Genomic DNA, 21,018 nt, shown 5'->3' on the forward strand with positions numbered 1-21,018 from the left:
TGGATTCCACCCAGACCTTTTATTTTATGACTTATAGTACCGAGACCCTCACAAGGGTGGATGCCCCGCCCCAGATCAAACCGCTCGTGCTGGCAGGGCCAGGCTCTGTGTTCTTTCTGCCTCACCACCCTGCCCCCCTGCTCTGCATCTAATCATAAACTCTAGGCAAATAGCCCAGGAATAGCCCCCGAGTCAAGTCTCACCTAACTCTTCATTTGTGCTGTCATTATCAGTAGCAAAGGGGAATCTCTTTTGTTCGGCAATGGACTTGGCCTGGCTCTGAAATAAAAACAAACATACATTTTAGCTTATTGCAGATGAAGAGAAACTTACAATGAAACCTGCATTTTTTAAAAAATTAAAGCCACCTTTGATTTACATGGAAGCAAGAAAATATTCACGTTAAATCGTATCAATTATACACTCAGAGACACAATTTGTGCTGTAACTGATTTGCTTCCTCCCTTTACCACTGGTTTTCGGTTTCCAGGAACACCTATCTTTTTACTTTCATGGGGATTAATCCTCCTGGCTGTTTCAAAGCTCCCTCCACAGACTACTCAGTGACATCGACCATGTTACAAAGATCACATTCTAGTGTCTGGTCTCCAAAGTGGCCTGATAACAGAATATTGCTTTTTAAACTCTAAAAATATTTTAGAAATAAGAGATCCAGGTTGTTGGCACTATCCCTGGTGGTCCAGTGGTTAAGACTTTGCCTTCCAATGCAGGAGGTGCAGGTTCGATCCCTGGTCAGGGACCTAAGATCTCACATGACTTGTGGCCAAAAAACCAAAACCAAAACAAAACAAAACATAAAACAGAAGCAATATTGTAATAGATTCAATACAGATTTTAAAAATGGTCCACCAAAATGGATTCAAGATCTAAATGTAAGGCCAGACACTATAAAACTCTTAGAGGAAAACATAGGTAGAACACTCTATGACATACATCAAAGCAAGATCCTTTTTGACCCACCTCCTAGAATAATGGAAATAAAAACAACAATAAACAAATGGGACCTAATGAAACTTAAAAGCTTTTACACAGCAAAGGAAACCATAAAAAAGACAAGATAACCCTCAGAATGGGAGAAAATATATGTAAATGAAGTAACTGACAAAGGATTAGTCTCCAAAATGCACAAGCAGCTCACGCAGCTCAATATCAAAAAAACAAACAACCCAATCCAAAAATGGGCAGAGGACATAAACAGACATTTCTCCAAAGAAGACGTACAGATGGCCAACAAACACATGAAAAGATGCTTAACATCACTAGTCATTAGAGAAATGCAAATCAAAGCCACAATGAAGGGGCGAAGGGGAAGTTGGGATGAAGTGAGAGAGTAGCACTGACATATGTACACTACCAAATGTAAAATAGATAGCTAGTGGGAAGCTGCTGCATAACAGAGGGAGATCAACTCGATGATGGGTGATGACGTGGAGGGGTGGGATAGGGAGGCTGGGAAGGAGGCTCAAGAGGGAGGGGATATGGGGATATATGTATAAATACAGCTGATTCACTTTGTTGTACAGCAGAAACTGGCACAACAGGGTAGAGCAATTATACTCCAATAAACTTCTGAAAAAAAAATAGTCCCCATCAGAAAATCTTAAAAAAAAAAGCTACAGGTTGTATAGGGATGACCATAATAGGACCACCAAAACCTGACCAAGAAACAAGACATGCTATCAAACGACACACCGCAGGCAACGAACATAAGCATCCCACTTGACGCAGCAGCAGAAGTCACGCGCACATACATGCACACTGGGCAGAAGAGCTAACATAAAAGCAGAAAGTAGGGAAAAACAAAGGAAATTAGCTTAGTAATTGGAATGATTTCACAGGCAGTGATGATCCAACATACACAACAATGGGTCTATTGTGTTTTGAAGATAAATCATGTCCGATGATGCAAACAGCTGTCACTTTGCCAGAAGATTTGATTGTTGACGCTAAGTTGTGATATGCTTAGCCTACGAGGTACACATTAAATTGGTAACTTCATACCAGATTCACCTAAGATATGATTAAAACCTGTACACACACATAGACAGGAAAAGCTAAGACAGTACAAGATTAAAGATGTTGCTTTTGGCAAAACTTTAGGATCAGAATCCAGTGAGATCTCAATTATTTGAATTCCTCTTTTTTTTTAATCCATCTGTAAGATGGCTACAGGCATGTATGACAGCCAAATAATTCTACACGGGTGACTCTTCTCACTGATGGATATGCTCTTTAACTAATGACTGGTACTCATCAGCCATGGTCTCTTGAGCTTCACTGACTCAGCAGAGTAACAGGTATTTCCACCTATATTCCCTACACTCTTAAAGTCCAGATTGATGTTCAGATAGAGTGGGTTTTGGTTTGCCTATAAAATAGGTCGAGAATAAGCTACCTCTGCTTAGAACACAAGTTAAAAGATACAGGCCAGAAGGGCATCCCATCTCAGGAGACTCCCAGTTCTCACTTCATTCCATTCAAGACCCCAAACAAAATGAAACATGAAAATTCTACTGCTTTGGGAATGTTCACACTTCATTTCTTCCAGTAAAACCTTAATGGCTAGAGAAACTCTCAGCTCTTTCTGGCTTTGCTATATACCTGGGAGCTTCCACACATGGGAACTTTGTCCAGCTTCTTCAAGAAGCGGTAGATTGAACAACACGTAGAGCAGCACAGCATTGTACATACACCCAGAAGTGACCAGACACAAGTCCTTCCTCTTTATCAGCTGCTTACAGATAAACACACAAATGCAAAACATTTTTCTACTTAATAAAATTGCTTAGCGCTTCCCTGGTGGGACAATGGTTAAGAATCTGCCTGCCAATGCAGGGGACACAGGTTCGAGCCCTGGTCCAGGAAGATCCCACATGCCACGGAGCAACAAAGCCCATGCACCACAACTACAGAGCCTGTGCTCTAGAGCCCGTGAGCCACAACTATTGAGCCTGTGCTTTAGAGCCCATGAGCCACAACTATTGAGCCCACACACCGCAACTACTAAAGCCTACACACCTAGAGCCCGTGCTCCGCAACAAGAGAAGCCACCACAATAAGAAGCCCACGCACTGCAATGAAGAGTGGCCCCCCTGCAACTACAGAAAGCCCACGCATAGCAGTGAAGACCCAATGTAGCCAATAAATAAAAAATAAAATAAATTGAGAAAAAAATTTATAAAAAAAATAAATTGCATAGAGTCAAGGAGAGGAGTCTATAACCAATGCTTTTAATACTTTAAAAGTCTTGATTTCATCCAGTATTCAACAAGGGTCTACCATTTGCCAAGCCTTTCTGCAAAAAGATGGGAAGAGAACAGAAATGAAATCCCCTAAAAAGAAGAAATCATTTACCAAGCAACATCAAGAATATACTGAAGACCATGTCTGATTTTAAAGTGTTTTTATTATATTAGAAATAAAATTTGTAACAGAAGTGGGCAGGAAAAGTATAGTACAGACAAATTAATTTCCTGATCAAAAAGAATTTTTCCCACATCTAATGCCACATCTATAGACATCTTCTATGGACAGAATGGAACAGCTCTGATCAAGGAAGTTTAAACACACAGCCCCACATTGCTGGTAGACTAACTCCAATCCACCTTTCAGGTCCCTGTTTATGTTTCAATTCCTGAAAGCTGCCTTGCCTGATTCACCTAACTTGAGGGAGATTATGTTGACCCTTTGTCTTTCCTTCATATGATTTGCACAATCGTACTTCTATGTTTACTTGTATAATTATTTGATTAGTAGTTATAGGAGCCTGCTGGGACCAAGACTATCTGGCTTACCACTCTCTGGCTAAGTACTTCCTCAGCATAATGCTTGGCAAAAAATGGTGTAAAATAAATGTTTGGAAAATGAATGAATAAATGAATAGTTTAACTCCCATATTTTCAACCGAGGGAAAACAAAAGGCCTAAATTGATAAGCTTTCTCCCACAGGTTACTAGCTAGTGCCATCTTAAACTGGAAATGCAACTAGTAGATAATATTTGAATTACTATCAGCAAGAAGGTCCCTAGTAACTCTCAGAATCAAATCATTTCTCCAAGGTGGGGATTATCCAGTTTCTACCTACATGTTTTTAGTGATGGCCAACTCGCTATTTCACAAGGTAGCCCACTCTGGTTTAGCACAAGTCTAACTCAAAAGTGTTTCCACGTATCAAGTTGATGGCTATGCAATGAGTTAGGTAAAATCAGTTGATCATTCTCTAGCTTGCAATTTCCACCAATATTCAGTAGTTCTTAAATGAGAAAGGCAGAGCTTTGTCTAGAAAAGACAGAGTATTCTACAGGGAAATTTTAAACAAAAAAGGCAAACAATATCTATGTGGAAGTTGAAGGAAAAGGCCTGGAGAAAAAACGTTAACCTTGGGCACTGAAAGAATAACAGCCTCACAGAACTACGTGTGAACAAAAATACCCTTGCACCTTGAGGCAGCTGGGCCGGAGGAGGACACATGCTAGCACGGACAGGCAGACACAGTACCTGGAACAGTGCCAGGTACTCACCTCTGGAACAGAGAGGTCTCTTGTACAGTTTAGTTGGTACTGATAAAAAACATAGGTATAAAAGGTACTCACACAGGCAAAGGCTGGAAAAATAAGATTATATTCTACCTTCAAACCCATAAGACTCCTAGAAATAAGGTTCAAGCACAATCTCCTTTATTCCTTAGAACTTAAAAGTAAAAAGTCCTAGGTCCAGAATGACCAACCATTCGATTCGTAGGACATAATAATTCAATGCGACTGAACACCAGATGACCTATCTTTATCTTAAGCAACTGGACTCAACTCCTAGTTGATAAACAGAAGCGATCTCTGCCTTTTGGAGCTAGGATCACTGTGTTTCAGGTCACAGAAACAGAAGGCACGGAAGATGCATACCAGAATCTTTTCAGTGTCGAGGGAGAGTAAAGAGTCACAGGGTGGTGATCCCTTGGGTTCGCAGTCGGAGTCATGGAAGTTCAAAAAGGATGACTCTGGAAAGCAAACAGAGTCCTTGTTACTCTCTCACCTTAGCTTGACAGCTATTAGGTACTCAACTGTGAATTGCAACGTGAAGAATCCACAAACCCAGAACAAGGACAAGTGCAAAAAACACTAAAAGGGGCATCCTGTCTTCCACTTTTACAACTGGGTAACATTTTATAGCTTCCAAGTATCTCACACACCCATCAGTGATCGTCCTCATTGCAATAAACACAGGTGTTAAGATTCTTTTGTGGGGGGACTTCCCTGGTGGTCCAGTGGGTAAGACTCTGCGCTCCCAATGGAGGGGGCCTGGGTTTGATCCCTGGCTGGGTAACTAGATCCCGCATGCATGCCACAACTAAGAGTCCACACGCTGCCAACTAAGAAGTCTGCACGCCAAACTAAAAGATCCTGTGCGCTGCAACTAAGACCTGGTGCAGCCTAAATAAATAAATAAATAAATAAATAAATAAATAAATAAATAATTTTTTTAAAAGAACATTCTTTTGTGGGACACCTCCTACTTGGCAGCATTTACCAGAGGTTAAAAAAAAAAAATCACAAGTAGGGGAACAAAGTTAAACCAGGAAGACCTAATGTTAAAAGACATGTACTAAAGATCTGGTATCCAGGATAGCTAAAAACTCCTAAAATTCAACAAGAAAAAGACAACCGCATTTAAAAAAGTGCAAAGGACTTAAATTGGCAACTCTCCAAAGATATATAAACAGCCACTGACTACATGAAAAGATGCTCTACATCATTATTAATTAGTGAATGCAAATCAAACCACAAGGAGGTACCACTTCACACCCACTAGGATGGCTATAACTCCCATTTTTTTAAATGGGAAATCACAAGTGTTGGCAAGGAGGTAGAGAAATTGAACTCTTGTGCAAAGCTGATGGGGATGTAAAGTGGTGTGGTCACTGTAGAGTTGGGTTGTTCCTCAAAAAGTTAAACATAGAATTACCACCTGGTCCCACTATTCCACTCTTAGGTATGTACCCCAAAGAAGTGAATACAGGGACTCAAACAAGTACACACATGTTCACAGCAGCACCTTTTACAATATCCAAAAGGTGGAAATAGCCTAAATGTCCATCAACAGATAATGGATAAATTGTGGTATATACATAGAGTGGAATATTATTTAGCCTTGAAAATGAATGAAGGGACTTCTCTGGTGGCGCAGTGGATAAGACTCTGTAATGCAGGGGGCCCGAATTCGATTCCTGGTCAGGGAACATATATGCTGCAACTAAGGAGCCCATGTGCTGCTACTAAGGAGCTCGCCTGCCACAAGTAAGACCTGGCACAACCAGATAAATAAATAAATAACATTGGGACTTCCTTGGTGGCACAGTGATTAAGAACTAAGCCCATGTGCCACAACTACTGAGCCTGAGCTCTAGAGCCTGCTCACCACAACTACTGAGCCTGTGTGCTGCAACTACTGAAGCCCATGCGCCCAAAGCCCATGCTCTGCAACAAGAGAAGCCACCGCAATGAGAAGCCTGCACACCACAACGAAGAGTAACCACCGCCTGCCACAACTAGAAAAAGTCTGCATGCAGCAACGATGACTCAACGCAGCCAATAAATTAATTAAAAAATAAGTAAATTATATTAAAAAATGAATGAAGTACTGATACATATTACAACACAGAGGAACCTCCAAAACAACTAAGGGAAAGAAACTAGACACAAAAGGTCACATAGTGTATGATTCCATTTACATGAAATGTCCAGAATAGGCAAATGCATAGACACAGTGCGCACCTTGGCGGCTGAAGGAGGGAAGGGAGAGAAACTGCTTAATGGGCAAGGGAGTTTACTTTGGAGGGATGGAAATGTTTTGCGGTAATTGCACTACCTAGTGAATGTACTAAATGCCCCTGAACTGTTCACTTGAAAATGGTTACTTTTATGTTATGTGAATTCTGCCTCAATAAATTATTTTTTTGAATATGCTCTAATTCAGCAGTCATTAAAGAGCACAAAATTATGTTCCAGGAACCCGGTGAACCAATTTAGGTTAATTCTCACATGTGTGTGTCCTAACGACAGGAAGCTGGATGTGGTGGATCAAAGAGCCCTGGTGGGGAGCAGTGACTGAAGCCGGAATGCTAAAGTCTCACAAGGCACAGCGGGGTGTAAAGGATGGATGGGTTCAGACTGGGGGGCAGAAAGGGAATGGGTATTCCAGGCAGAATGAGTGGTGTACAAAAACACAAAGGCAAGCAAATGCGAAGGGGCGGTGAGCAGACAACCCTAGCGACAGGAGGGAGTTGCTGCTGGAAAACAAAAATATGAGTTTGGAAGGTGAGTGATCAGATGAGGAAAAGTCACGGGCCCAGGGAAAGGCTTTAGTCTGACAAGAATGAAGAACCAGTAATGCTTGTGGATAGGCTTTTGGATATATATTAATTTATCACCTGCCTCCCCATCTTTTAAAAAAGGTACCATTTGAGAACTCAGCACACGCTGAACACTGTGCTAAGCACTGCATACACATGGCTGTATTCTCCTCTAACAAACCCTCCGCCTCGTGCAATTCTTTTCAGTTTCAATAAATAAACATCTATATAATTTTAAATGGCTACCCAGCATTCCACTTAAACATACCCCTATCAGTGGATAATTAGGATGTCCTGACACTGTTTCAATGAGTATCCTTGGCCTATATTTTTTGTGAATTTACCCAACTGGGCAATTAACGTACATAACTGAAGAACATACATACTTGCTGAGGCAAAGGGTGTAAACAGCTTTGAGACTTTCCATATATACTGCTCCATTTCCATCCCAATACTTCATGATAATTTCATTCCCATTCTCAGTGTATAACACTATTTCCCTCTACTCAGAGTACTGCCATTCTTTTTACCTTCCCCAATCGGAAAATAGTACTAGTTAAGATTAAACTTTTGGTTTACTGGGCATTTGCAACTCTTCTGTAAACGGCTTATATCCTTTGCTAATTTGTAAGTCATCTGATCTATTCTGGCCTAAGATGTAGAGAAGAATGGCTATCTACTTTCTAAATGGTTAGCCTCAGGACCACATATGAAACTGCCAATTTGAATGCCATCTTTATAATACATTATAGTCACTCAGATCTGTTTCCAGACATCTTTTTTTAAAGGAATCTTTGAGATTATTTATATCTACCTTCTGCAATAGCTCTGACAGATGACTGTCCAATCTCTACGTGGACATTTATTTCTAAAAAATTATAGTAGTTATTCATGGTCGTTGTAGAAAATACAGATAAATCACAAAAATTAAATAAAAGTCATTTAGAATATCACCATGCACTGAGAACCACCATAAAAATTCTGGTGTATATAATTAAGAGTGATAATTCTGAAATCAGATGGCAGGGTTTGAATTCCTGTTCTCTGCCACGGCTTACTAGCTTTTGGCCACTGACTTAGCCTCTTCAATCTTCAGTTTCTTCATCTGTAAAACAGAGTCAATAATAAATTATTTGCATCACAGGGGTGGTTGTGAGATTTAAGTAAGGAAATATAAGTAAAGCATGTGGTATAGTTTCTGACACAAAGAAGGAACTCAAAAAATGTCTGCTACTATTATTATCATTAGGTTGTGACCACTGAACGAGCTACACTGTTGTGTAACCTGCCCTTTTAACTTAACAATATAATGTGAACACTTAACCACATGATTACATTTTCTTCTACATTACTGAAATTTAATCTTGGTGAGATTACATATCATTTTAATATTTTAGAAATAGAATTTCAGCTCTCTACAGTAAATATGCATTTTGTTGTTTTGTAGACTTTCTAATCTCTTATAATGATGTTTATTCTAACTTCAGTATCAGTTTCAGTTACTATAGCCTTAAAATAAATGCGTACATGTTAATGTAAAAGCAAAGCCTCATCACTTTTCTTTTTTTCAGAAATTTCTTGGCTATTTGGATAAACATTCTTCCTTCCGATAAACTTCAGTCATTTTGTTACGGTTCCAAAACAAAAATCCCTGCATGATTTTTATTAGGACTGCATTAAAATTGTAGATTAATGAGGGGGAGAAATACTTGAGTTCTTTACAAAATTTAATCTTTTATTAACCTATGTGGAATTGCATAATTTTTATATAGGATTTACACATTCAAGTCTGTTGTGATCTTAAAAAAATTGCTTGATAACCACTGATTCAACGGTGGTTGAATATATTATTTGTCGAGCATCTACTATGTTCCAGTCACAGCCTTAGCCTCAGTGGTCATCAAAACCATAAATGACCCCAGTCCTTTTATATAGAGATTATAGATAATTGGGGAAGCTGAAAGTAATCAGAGTCACATTTAAAAATGTCAGAATGCAACAGTTTAAGAGTCATGACCTAGAGCATAATCAGGAGGTGTAGCAGGGAAAGCTTCCGGAGGACTGAGTAAACATCAGCTAATACTGATGCAGTCATCATGTACAGGCACCCTTCCAATCCCCAGTTTAAAGAAGAGGCAGAGAGTCTAAGCAATTTGCCCAAGGCCACTCTCAGGCAAAGCAGTGGAGGTGTCAGCTGGCTGTCTGCCATGAAAGAGTGAAGGCAGATCTGAGCGAAGTTAAAGATTTAACAGGTGAAGGTCCATGGGAGGCTGGCAGGACGGGGACAGTGGTCCAGGCAGAAATAGAGCATCCTGTCAATCTTTTGTCTTCTTAGCTGACTAGAGCTGAATATTTTATCTGTCCACATTACTGAACTTGTAACAGCTCTATTAATGTCTCCATTTACACAATGGATAACTGTATCATCTACATGTAATTATATCAAGATCTTTTTAATATTTATACTCACTTAGCATCTTATTTTACTGGATAAAACCTCCCCAAAGTGCTCAATAATATGAGTGATAAAAGGCACTCCTGCTTATTCCTGACACTAACATGTCATTTGATGACCCACTTTCCTCAACTTTTGATGATAATACTTTTTCATTTAACATTTATAAACATCCAGTGAGAAGCTGCTCTATGTGTCTGTTTTGAGATTGATCTATTTTACCATATAAAGGAAGGATGGCGATTGATGTATTTTACCATATAAAGGAAGAATTCTCCTGCTCTTTGCTTCACCAAAAATTTTAAATCAGGAAAGCTGGCTGAAATTTATCAAGTGATTTTGGATATTTCTTTATGATAATCATATTTTTCTCCTTTGATATATCAAGGTGATTAATTCAACTTTTTAAAAAGTTGAACCATCTTTTGTACTTTTAGAATAAACTGATGAAGGGAGATTATTCTTTTGTTTGCTGACTTCAGTTTACTAATATTTTACTTAGGATTTTTATAACTATATTAATAGCTTTCTTTTTTCCCCCCAACTTTACCAGATTCTGGCATCAGTGTTTTTTGCTGGTTTGATAAGGTCTGTGATAGAAGAATAGTTTGTTCCAGTTGTAACTAGAGTTGTCTGGAACAGGAGGTTAAATTTGTCTAAAATCTATCTTTAATCTAAAAATATTTAACTCACTGTGGATTCAATTATTTTCTAATAACAATCCAACCAGCTATATTCAAATGATATAATTTCCATGAAATTAGGAAAAATCTGTTTTCTTCCTTGTTTAGGTCATACAAGTAATTTCATTGTGATTACTGCAGAAATAGTCTAAAAACACATTACAGAATCTTATCTTTTTCTTCTACATCATCTTCCTGGATATTTCTCTATTGCTTAGTATTTTTAACCTATTAGCAGAGATTTCTACACAGTTGTCTCTTAATTCTAACAGTCTCTACAGCTATGCACATATCCCCACATTCATTACACACATTTGCATCTGCTTCCTATTTACACGTTAGCCTTATCAGATTGATCTATTTTATTCTTTTTTAAAGAAGCAGCTCTTGGATCTACTGGTCCATTCTGTTGTTGCTCTGTTTCTAATTCATTCTGGCTTTGCTCTTTTTAGTCCTGTAATTTCCCTTACTTCCTCTTCTAGTTTCTCAAGTTTAGTATCCAGTTCATTTATTCCCTTTCTTCTTCAATATTAAGATGCCACAGAAAGCTTTAGCAGGAAGAAAGATCACTGACAGTGGTGAGAGAGGAACAGGGAGGCCAGGTGGAGGCTGTGGCCAGTTACAAAACAGGAAGGTCCCAACACAGGCAGAGGCTGCTAGGTCAAAACACAGGGTCATAGTCTAAAGAGATATGAAGGAACAAGTACAGAGCTTTGAGAAAAACTGGGCACAGGAAGAGGAAAGAGGCACTGTTTCCAGTTTGTGCAGCTAGAAAGGAGTGGTGCTAGTGACTGAAGTGGGGACTTTAAGAGCAAGAGTGCTTTTAGAGGGAAGTGCAAACTGTGGGTTTAAGCAAGTGCTCGTGAGATGCTAAACCAGGAGCTGTCTTGCATGTAGTTAGGAAATTCCAGAGAAAGACAGAGCTACAGATATAAAGTTGATAATCATTAACTTACTATGGATGATTAAGCAGGAAGCTTAAGTTTAATGAGAAGAAAAGAGCTGATTCTGGTGGGGACGAGATATTTCAGAGGCAGAGGGAGAATCAACTTGGTAATTTATCTTTTTCTAAAGAGCTATCTATTTCTTTGAATTGTTCTACATCTTTGTCATAAAGCTACACAGAGAGTTATAATGACTCCTAGAGGCAAATACAGTTGACCTTGAACTACATGGGGGTTAGGGGTGTCAATCCTCCATGCAGTTGAAAATCCACATGTAACTTACAGCTAGCCCTCCAAATCCGCAGTTCCACAGCTGAAGATTCACCACCCACAGATCGCATGGCACTGTAGTATCTTCTACCGAAAAAAATTCCACGTATTGTGTTGGCCAAAACACTCGTTCGGGTTTTTCCCTAGCATCTTATTAGTTAAGATGAACGCGCACAGTTCCAACCTGTGTTGTTCAAGGGTCAGCTGTATTTGTCTCTTCTCATTCTTCTTGATTAGCCTTGCTAGATAATTCTCTAAACTTTACCTGTATTTTCAAAGAACCAGCTCTTCTATTTAAATCTCCTCTTTCCCTGACTTCAAATGTAATGAATTAGTCTGGCAGCAAAGTAATAGCGTGGTTCAGAGTACAGGCTGTGGAGCCAGACTGACTCAGGTCAGTTGCCTAACTGGCCCTTGACTTTGGGCAAGTCCTTTAATTTCTCTTAGCCTCAGTTTCCTCATCTGTAAGACCGGAATAACTACCACCACATACCCTCCTACGGCAATTATGAGGAAAAGACATAATGCCCACAGTTCACAGAATGATTGTTAATTGTTAGTATACACATCTAGGCTAAAACTGCTGTTTTTTTCCTGTAAATTTCTTCTTCCTGCTTTCTTGAAGTTTATTTTGGTCTTCATAGTACTTTACAGCTTTCAAAATACTTTCACAGACAGTATTTCTTTTAGTCCTCCATTCTTTGAGGCTGGTAGAACATACCTTGGGCTCACTGTATACATGGGAAATGACGCGTAGTGTTAATGGACATGTTTAAGGTCACAAAACGAAGACACAGCAAAGCAAAGACTCGCCACAGCTGTGCTCTAGGACACCACAGCGATAGAGGTACATGGCACGTTTGTCACCGCTCATTCTGCCAAAGCAGGGTCCTGGTGATAATGTACTACAGCAATGCTATCCAACTTCCTTCTTCTCCTCCTCAACCATACACACAGCTGACTTTAAGAAGAGCACCTTTGGTGGACAGACAAGAGCTGACTACAGGACATCGAGACAGTGTATATAAACATCTTCTTTGAGGAATTCTGCTGTAAGAGGAAGCAGAGAGATGAGGTGGTGGCTGGAAGGGCTCGGTGGTCCTGTCTTCACTGCCTGTGTTTTCAAGATGGGCGCTGCACCAGGCAGAAGCCACGTGTCCTCCAAGGCGACAGGACCGCAGGCAAAGGCCATTAGTACAGCTGCGGGAGGGCTGACCACTAGGATGGCGGGAAAGCGTAGACGTTCTCAATCAAGTAAGAGGAGAGCGCTACCCCCTGCGAAGGAGAGGCGATGTCGCTGGAAGGAGCGTGCATTTGTCACACACCGCTGTCCTGCCGGGGAAAACTGACTGAAAGCTTGCAAACAGCAAGCCCGCGGCCGATCCCCAAAGGAAAATGTTTCATAAGGAACTCCACAGATGGTGCTGTGCTCCTCACCGGACCACCTTGCTCTAGGGGTCACAGATGGTAGGCCAGGCTCACCTCAACACAGGGATGACTGGGCTTTTCCCGAGGAGGAGCTGGAACTTGGAAGTCAGGTGCCAGATATTTACTGCCAATTCAGGTCCCAGGTGTAGGGTAACCTGGGGAGAGCAGACTGCATTACCGTGGCTGGAGGAGTGCCCTGAAGGCCCAGCGGGTGCTACACGGCATCAACTTACAGTGCCTTTGCTTTTTTTTTTAAATAAATTTATTTATTTATTTATTTATTTATTTATTTATTTTTTTATTTTATTGGCTGTGTTGGGTCTTTTTTCCTGTGCACGGGCTTTCTTTTAGTTGCGGTGAGTGGGGGCTCCTCTTCATTGTGGTGCGTGGGCTCCTCATTGCCGTGGCTTCTCTTGTTGCGGACACGGGCTCTAGGCACGTGGGCTTCAGTCGTTGCGGCACATGGACTCCACAGTTGTGGCTCACGGGCTCTAGAGCGCAGGCTCCGTAGCTGTGGCACACAGGCTTAGTTGCTCCACGGCATGTGAGATCCTCCTGAAGCAGGGATTGAATGTGTCCCCTGCACTGGCAGGCAGATTCTTAACCACTGCGCCACCTAAGAAGGCCTAGTGCCTTTGCTTTTATCAGTTTCTGCATTTGTAAGACAACCACTGTTGAGGATGAAACTGGGTCCCACTAAAACCAAGTTGCCCTGCCAAGTTTATGATTAACCTTTCTACCCAAAACTTTATTCTCTTTCTTATTCTGTCCCCGGCTCCCCTCAAGATTGAGGAGTGTCAAAGAAAAGGCACGGGGGTAGGGTTGACCCCTGCAGGGTCCTCCTGGGTACCAAAACCCCTCTGTGTCCCCTGTTTCTTGTTTGCAGAAAAAGGCTTTGGTCTCCTAGGCCTTCGCTGAGCTCAAAAGAGCAGACTCAAGCGGTCACCAATTAGAGAAGGGAGCGAATGCAGAAACTAAGGGAAAGCCGTCAAGCAAGAAAAGCAGCGGCAGCTTAAACAACAGTTCAGCAATAAAAGTCGCAGTTCCCCCTGAAGGGATACACATAACAAAGTGTGTGATGCGTATCGTGGAGCTGTTCTGCAGAAACTAAGACCCCACCCAGGTGGAGGACGGGGACCACAAGCCTGTAGACCCCCAGACAGGTTGGAACCAGAAGGTTGATGATTAAGATCCCCAAAACATCACCTATTACCTCACCACCGACCAATCAGAAGAAAGTCCACAGGCTCCAGCTCTCACCCCAAACACTGCCTTTAAAACCCTTCCCTGAAAGCCACTGGGGAGCTTGGAATTTCTGAGCATAAGCTACCGGTCCTCCTGGCTTGGTGCCCTGCAAATAAACGTTGAACTTTCCTTCACCACGACCTAAGGTCAGCAGCCTGGCTTTGCTGTGCTGCGGGCGAGCGGACTCAAGTTCGATTCAGTAACGAGGACGCTGTAGATTACCCTGCTTCATGGTCCCAAGTGGTACTTTTCTTTTAGAACGTAATAACAGGAAACGTAATAACAGGGACAGTTTTCCTCTGAAGAATTTATATGCTGCTTTTGTTTTAATAAAACATTATTCATCATTACCTGAGATGTGTAAGTTACCATAAAACAACTTGAAAGTAGAGGCTGCTCACTGAGAGTTAGATTATAAAGTCAACATATAACTAATCCTCTAGAATAAGCATCTGCAAAAGCACCTGAAAGAGACAGAACGGCTTTTTAGTAAAACATGAGTGTAATTTGATTGAAGCTGTATTAACTCACAGACAAGTACTAACACACGTAAAGAACACATGAAAACAAAAGAAAAGGAGTTGGTCAGCTGCACAGAATGGAAAAAGACGCATGGAAGCAAATTATGGGGCGCCAATCCAAGAACAGAACAGGGTGGCAGGTGCTGCAGCCAACAAACGAGGCAGCAGGCCTTACCCAGCAGGGCTAGTCACTTAGCCTGGAGTTATAAACTGGATTGACGATGCATTGGATACTCAAAGTGGCACGTGCTTTTAAAAAGCTGAAGACTTTCTCAGAAGCCCACACATACTGCCAAACATCATCAGCCCTACTGCAAAAACTGAAGCAGATCTAGGCAGTAACGTGAAACCGTTAGTGACAAGGAAACACAGTGTCACTTAGAACACCCCAAACACAGTCAGGAAAGAGTCACAAGAGAAGTCAACTGGTCTCTCGTGCAGAAGTGGTGCCACGTGGAGGAGAGACCACCTGACAGAGGACCCCCAGGGCGCCAGCACCTGAGCAGAGTCTGTGCGTGTGCCGGTTCCTGAGTCAGAAATAAAGCCACAGCACATATTTCCCGATGAAATACGTGTGACGTAGAATAAGACTTTATCAGCACGCTGAAACACATATCGCAATTATTGATTTGGGGTTCTTTCTGGTTACACGCGTTACTCACTTTGTGAAACCTGATAGAGCTTTACACGTGTGATGCACACGTTCTTCTGCATAGATGTCGTATTTCAATAAAGAGTAAAAATTTAAAAATAGCAGGACAATGTTGGAAAGCATGAACCCAAAGTGAAAAGTATTAAAATTCTGCTACTTTAATAAATTTTATACTTATTCTATCTGCAAGATAACAAACTCAAACGAAACGATAAGAGGACCTCTTTAAAACACTACATGATGAAAAGGAGATGCTTTATAAGTTGGTCAGTCAGCCAAGTATCTATTGAGTGCAAAGAAGCCAAGCTGTCGCCACATGCTGTAAAAGAGACTCCCTGAAAAGTTTTCGTATAGAAAGTGCTCTGCCGCTTCCTGTAGACACGCTCCACGTAGGTAGATTTTAAAACCCAGGCCACATATCTTTTGCCCTCATACAGAGGGGGAAAACATTAACCTCTGTCACTCAAAGCTGAACACATCTACCAGTGTACAGAAACTTGTAAAAGGTAAAAGCAATTCTTAGCGATGACAGATCTACAGGAAGCAGCTAATGAGTATGCAAATATCCTGGGCTACCAGCTGCACAGGGCTCTCACTACAAAGAGCCACCACTCAATCAGACAACTTTCTGAAAAATGCTGCTCCCCCTCCCAGTGATCAGTGGCCTGCGCTGGTAGGGGTAACAATACACGCATCTCTTCATCACGCCGTGCCTCGGTCTCTGTGCTCAAAACAAGCCAGTTCCTTTACACTGTCAAACTTACTGTGTACGCGTTAAAGAGACCAGAAGAGATCTGCTAACAGAACTGTGTATGATAAGCAACACAGAAAATCAGGCCAAGGGGAAAAAGGATCAAGCAGATACACGAACAGCAAGGGTTACCGCAGCTGCCTAACTGAGCATAAAACTCGGCTTGCAACTTCCCCGCGGCCAGAGCAAAAGAGGAAACAGCTGTCATTACAGAAGTTTCCCTCTATTGATTCCTTACTGCCTCTAAGACACAGCAGCAATTTAAGGCTGTGAGCAGTAAGACTGATTTTATGTATTTAAATAACCGATGCCTCATTAAGAGAGATACCATAAATACTGACGATCTTTAAGGCTGACTAACTTTGTCAAAAACACGCAGCTAGGTTCACAGAAAAACAACTTCCTCCTTTTTCTGGCGGGTAAAGCTCCCAGATCAGACAGACGCTAATGCTCCATTCTCCGCAAAGAACCGTGGGAAGATGAAATCAACTCAAATCTGGGACTGTTAATGTCAACAAACTAAAGACAATTACTTCAGGTTGCAAATTAATCATGGAACTTGATGGAGGCATTCAGCATGGATACGGCTAATGTTCGATGAAGGTGACTATTTGAAAACGACCGTGAAGACGTCAAGGACAAATCTACCTCGCCTGGTTGCAGGGTCCACAACGCTGAGTAGCAAACAGGAGGCACACCAATAGGTTTTCAGTTAAAGAACAGATCCAGTCCCCTCTACAGTTCAAAATATCAGGTTCAATGCAGAATCCTTACACGTAATGTAAACATAAAACTCTAGGACAAGTTAACTAAGAATAAAACTTTCAACAAACAAAGCTTAAGGGCACAGGACTTTATCGGTAATATTAGCAAGAAACCATACTAACACGCAAATATTGCTGATGAGAAGCTCACAAACAGTCGGGAGGCCACGTTCGAATCCCGGCTCGACTCTCTACTGTGTAACCGTTCTTAACTTCCCTATGCCTCAGTTTCCCCCTACATGAAATGGGGACAAAAACAGAACCTACTTCAGTGTCCAGTACTGTGTGAAATAAGGATGCAGCGTCAACGAGCATAAAACCAAGGGAAAGAATTAGGGGAAAACTTCCGTTCCTTGTTTCCTCCCACAATTCCAAACTGCAAACAGGGCAAAGATAACAAGGGAAGGAACATTTACTTTTACTTGAAAAATGTGTACGTTACAGTATTCGTTTTTTCAAAGCATAAGATCGTTTTCACCACAGGAAAACAGAATATCAGAAGTCTGTGGTTACATATGCTTTTCAAATAAAAAGCAAAATGTAAAAATGTGCTAGAGGAGAAACAGTTGACGGCGGGGCTGGGGGACGGGAACTGAGCTCATCTGTGCTTGTCGCCTGGGCAGCTGGGCCCCTTGAGGCTGCTCCCTGGGGCCTGGATTGCGGCCCCTGCCATTGCGCTGTCCAGACCCACGGCTCCCACCAGCCGTTCTCTCCGGCCCAACCATCACTGGAGGTTCTGTCTTAAGAGCACACACACACAGCTCATCTGAAGGTGTGCAGATGGGGACCCATGCAGGCATCAGCTCAGTCACTGATATCCCAAAGCAGTGGGAAGCCTTCTGAAGAGTGGCTGTGCGGCTGTGTCTGCCCTCTGAACAGGGGCCGGCGTGATGTGCAGAGGCTTGGGGCTGGACAGGCCAGCAGGGACAGCGACGTGATTAATGACTGGTGAGGGCAGGTCTTGATTCGGAATAGCTGACTAGTCCGGAGTCTGGCACTTGCTAGACCCTGTGCTGAGCACATGGCGGGGCTCTGGGCGCAGAGCACGAGCCCCTCAGGCTTCCGTCTGGCTCACTGTAAATCTGGAATGTGTCGCTACACCTGTTCTTTCTGCAATAGAGAGGGACTGAGGCAGGTTTCGCTTGCTTCTACCTGGTTGTCTAGGATAAGTAGGGAGAAATGTGAGACACGTGGGCGAGTTTCTACTGCAAAAGTGATGGCTTTTGTCACATACTGCGGCCAGTAAAGCTAAGAGGAACACCTGGAGACCCAAGCAGCATAAGCAGGTGACCCTGGGAATCATTTCCTGAGGTGACAGCAGCAGCAGCAAAGCCACTTCAGCACCTGTCGGCAGCTCCTGGGACGTTCGTGTCCTAGCCTGGGGGAGGCTGTCTGGAAGACATGTCACCAATTTTCAATAGCACATTTTTAATTCCAAACTAAGAAAATAAGTACTACATGGAGAAAGTAAAGAGAAAATTGAACTGTTTAAATACATTATGCTTAAAGCCTCATAATACAGTGTTCATCCCCTGAAGCAGAGAACATTAGACAATGGTCTCCACACGTGAGGGAATGGAGGATGAATGGGATTCCTCCAAACGCCCTAGTTCTGAACACCTACATATATTATTATTTGGGCAAAAAGTATAATACGAGTCAGAGTTGGCTCAAATGAGGACCCTTAACCATTGGCCTGATGCTACAAAGCAAAATGAGCCACAAAGATCAATAATATCAATTGATTTCATAATATACACTGATTTGTATCTTTCATTGCCTAGAATCTGGGACTCATTTAGCCAGCGAGCATCACATGAATATAGGAGGTAAAGGAAAGGAAGATTTACATACTACCTACTATATGCTTGTAAATATCACAGCTGTGTTTACCTAACTATAGCCACTGAGTGTTTCAGACAAATTTTGTCTGTAGTCTGACCACCTGGGCTCCCCCCTTTCCTGCTGTGGGCCCTCAAGAAAGTGATTTCACTGTGCCTCAGATTTCTCCTCTGAGAAAAGGAGCTACCATCCAATGATGTAGTTACCAGTGTTCTGACAGACTAAGAGAATTGCCTAACCTACATAAAGCTCTTACAACAGCACCTAGAATACAGCAAACACTGCATATGTGTACGACCGCTAGTTCTCATCTTCCTCACAGCATCCTTGTGAAGAAAATAAAACCCTGTAATTAGGGAACAGCGTCTTCAATTTACAGAGGAGGCAATTTTGCAAAGACAGGCAACTAACCTGCTCAGAGTCACAGAAAGTGACAGAGCTAAAAGCCATTCTCTTTCCACTGTGCAATGCTGGCCAGGTCCTTTATGCTGTTACCAGCCACCGCTTACTTCAAAATACAGAAGTCACATAGCCCTTGGTACGCCAGACTTCCTCAAGGAAGTCAGATTGTGCTGAAAGGAAATCAGACTGTGCTAATCTCGGCATTTCATCTAAACCAAAAAATACTTATTGTCTTCCCAGGTACACAATGCTAGACTGCTGTCAGGCCATAAAAGCAACCCGCCAGTTCTTAGTTAGGCAGACCTGGACGTTTCAAAAGCAAGCCTTAAGGGAACTCACACAGGGCAAGAGGAAAGGGAAAGGAGAAGGGAGGGGATTAAAGGGTAAAAAGACTCACTACAGAACTTCAAAACGAAAAATGTACATATGTACCTTGCGCCTGCCTGAGGAACCTGCCCGAGGAACCTGCCCGTGACATCAGACAGAGGCCAAGAGCGCCCAATCTTAATGAATGAGCTGGCCCAGTTCCAATACACACACAGTTCTGACAGACACAGACTGGGTGTCCGCAGGGCCCTTTTTACTCTCTGGGAGACACCTGACAGATCACAGGTCAATCTTAAACAAGTGGAAGCAAGATGTCAATGAACAGATAAAATGAATTTACCCTTTTGTCCCCTCCTTTTCTATTTTTCCCCAGGCACCCAATTTTTAGAGGCTATGTTGAATACCAAACATCAACTGGGGGGTCAGGAAACCTGATTTCCAGGCCTACGATGGGCCAGACATCCCCGCTTCGGGCGCGGGTCCGGTCCTCTCGGTGCGTGGGTCCGTCCCGCGCTCCCAGAGCCCCCGCGGGGGCCAGAGCAGGGGCTGGGGCTGCCCCGGGCCACCCGCCACCTCCTTCTCCACCCTTCCCAAAGTTGCCAGGGCGGCAGAGAGGCCGTCCCGGGCTCGGGAGCATGCTGTCAGCTCTCTCCACCGCCCTCCCCGAGGCGGCCCCGGGAGGAGGGCGCGCAGCTGCGCGGGTGTGAGCGGCGGGAAGCGGCCCCCGGCGTGACACTCGGCGCAGCCGGCTCCCGCAGGGGCACACGCCGCGGCCGGGGGCGGGGAGGCCCGGGCGGCCCATGCATCGGCCCCGGGGCCCGCTGCTCCCCACCGACCCGCCGCGCCGGCGCTCCGCAGCAACGCCGCCGCCCGCCCGCCGCCGCCCACTCACCGCCGCACTCGGCAGAGTACTGGTCCCCCCAGTCCCCGGACTGCGGGCTGCAGCCGCCGCCGCCCGCCGGGGCCTCCTGCTGCTGCCGGTGCTGCAGCTCCTGCTTGAGCAGGGACAGCGGCGAGTAGTGCTCGGTGGCTAGGGCGCCCGGTCGCGGCCCGGAGGACAGAACCCCCAGCAGCAGCAGCAGCACCAAGACGCGCCGGGCGGCGGCCACAGCGCCGCCCCAGCAGCCGCAGCCGCAGCCGCAGCAGCCGCCAGCAGGTGCCATCTTCCCTCAAGGCGCATGTGCGGCGGCCCTCGCCGCCTGCTGCGGCCTCCCAAGCCTTAACCCGCGGCGGGCAGGTGGGCCGCGGCAAGGGGGCGGGAGGGGGGAGGGCGGGGTGGCAATGCCTACTGGGAGTTGTAGTCCCAGCTCAGCCAGCCTGAGAGTCCCCTTTCCGCGGCCGGACTGCGAGTCCCAGAAAGCACCGCGC

The 21,018-nt window shown here is 43.6% G+C and overlaps 1 protein-coding gene across 6 annotated transcripts in view; it reads right to left on the reverse strand.

Annotated features, from left to right (window-relative positions):
- The window catches only part of TTC13 (tetratricopeptide repeat domain 13), a 67,650-nt gene extending 46,750 nt beyond the window's left edge, over nt 1-20,900 (reverse strand). For 4 of the 6 annotated variants that reach the window (XM_057735115.1, XM_057735114.1, XM_057735113.1 and 1 more), the window contains exons 1-3: nt 20,543-20,899; nt 4,920-5,014; nt 204-279 (exon numbers count right to left, since the gene is read on the reverse strand). In XM_057735115.1, the coding sequence (XP_057591098.1) occupies nt 204-279; nt 4,920-5,014; nt 20,543-20,813 (442 nt within the window). In that variant the 5' untranslated portion in view covers nt 20,814-20,899. Of the gene's footprint in view, nt 1-203; nt 280-4,919; nt 5,015-14,742; nt 14,856-20,542 lie in introns of all 6 variants that reach the window. The other 2 variants (XM_057735116.1, XR_009053732.1) reach the window with 2 other exon arrangements.
- Nucleotides 20,901-21,018: the final 118 nt, after the last annotated feature.

This window comes from Hippopotamus amphibius, chromosome 5 (assembly GCF_030028045.1).
Source record: "Hippopotamus amphibius kiboko isolate mHipAmp2 chromosome 5, mHipAmp2.hap2, whole genome shotgun sequence".
Taxonomy (NCBI): domain Eukaryota; kingdom Metazoa; phylum Chordata; class Mammalia; order Artiodactyla; family Hippopotamidae; genus Hippopotamus; species Hippopotamus amphibius.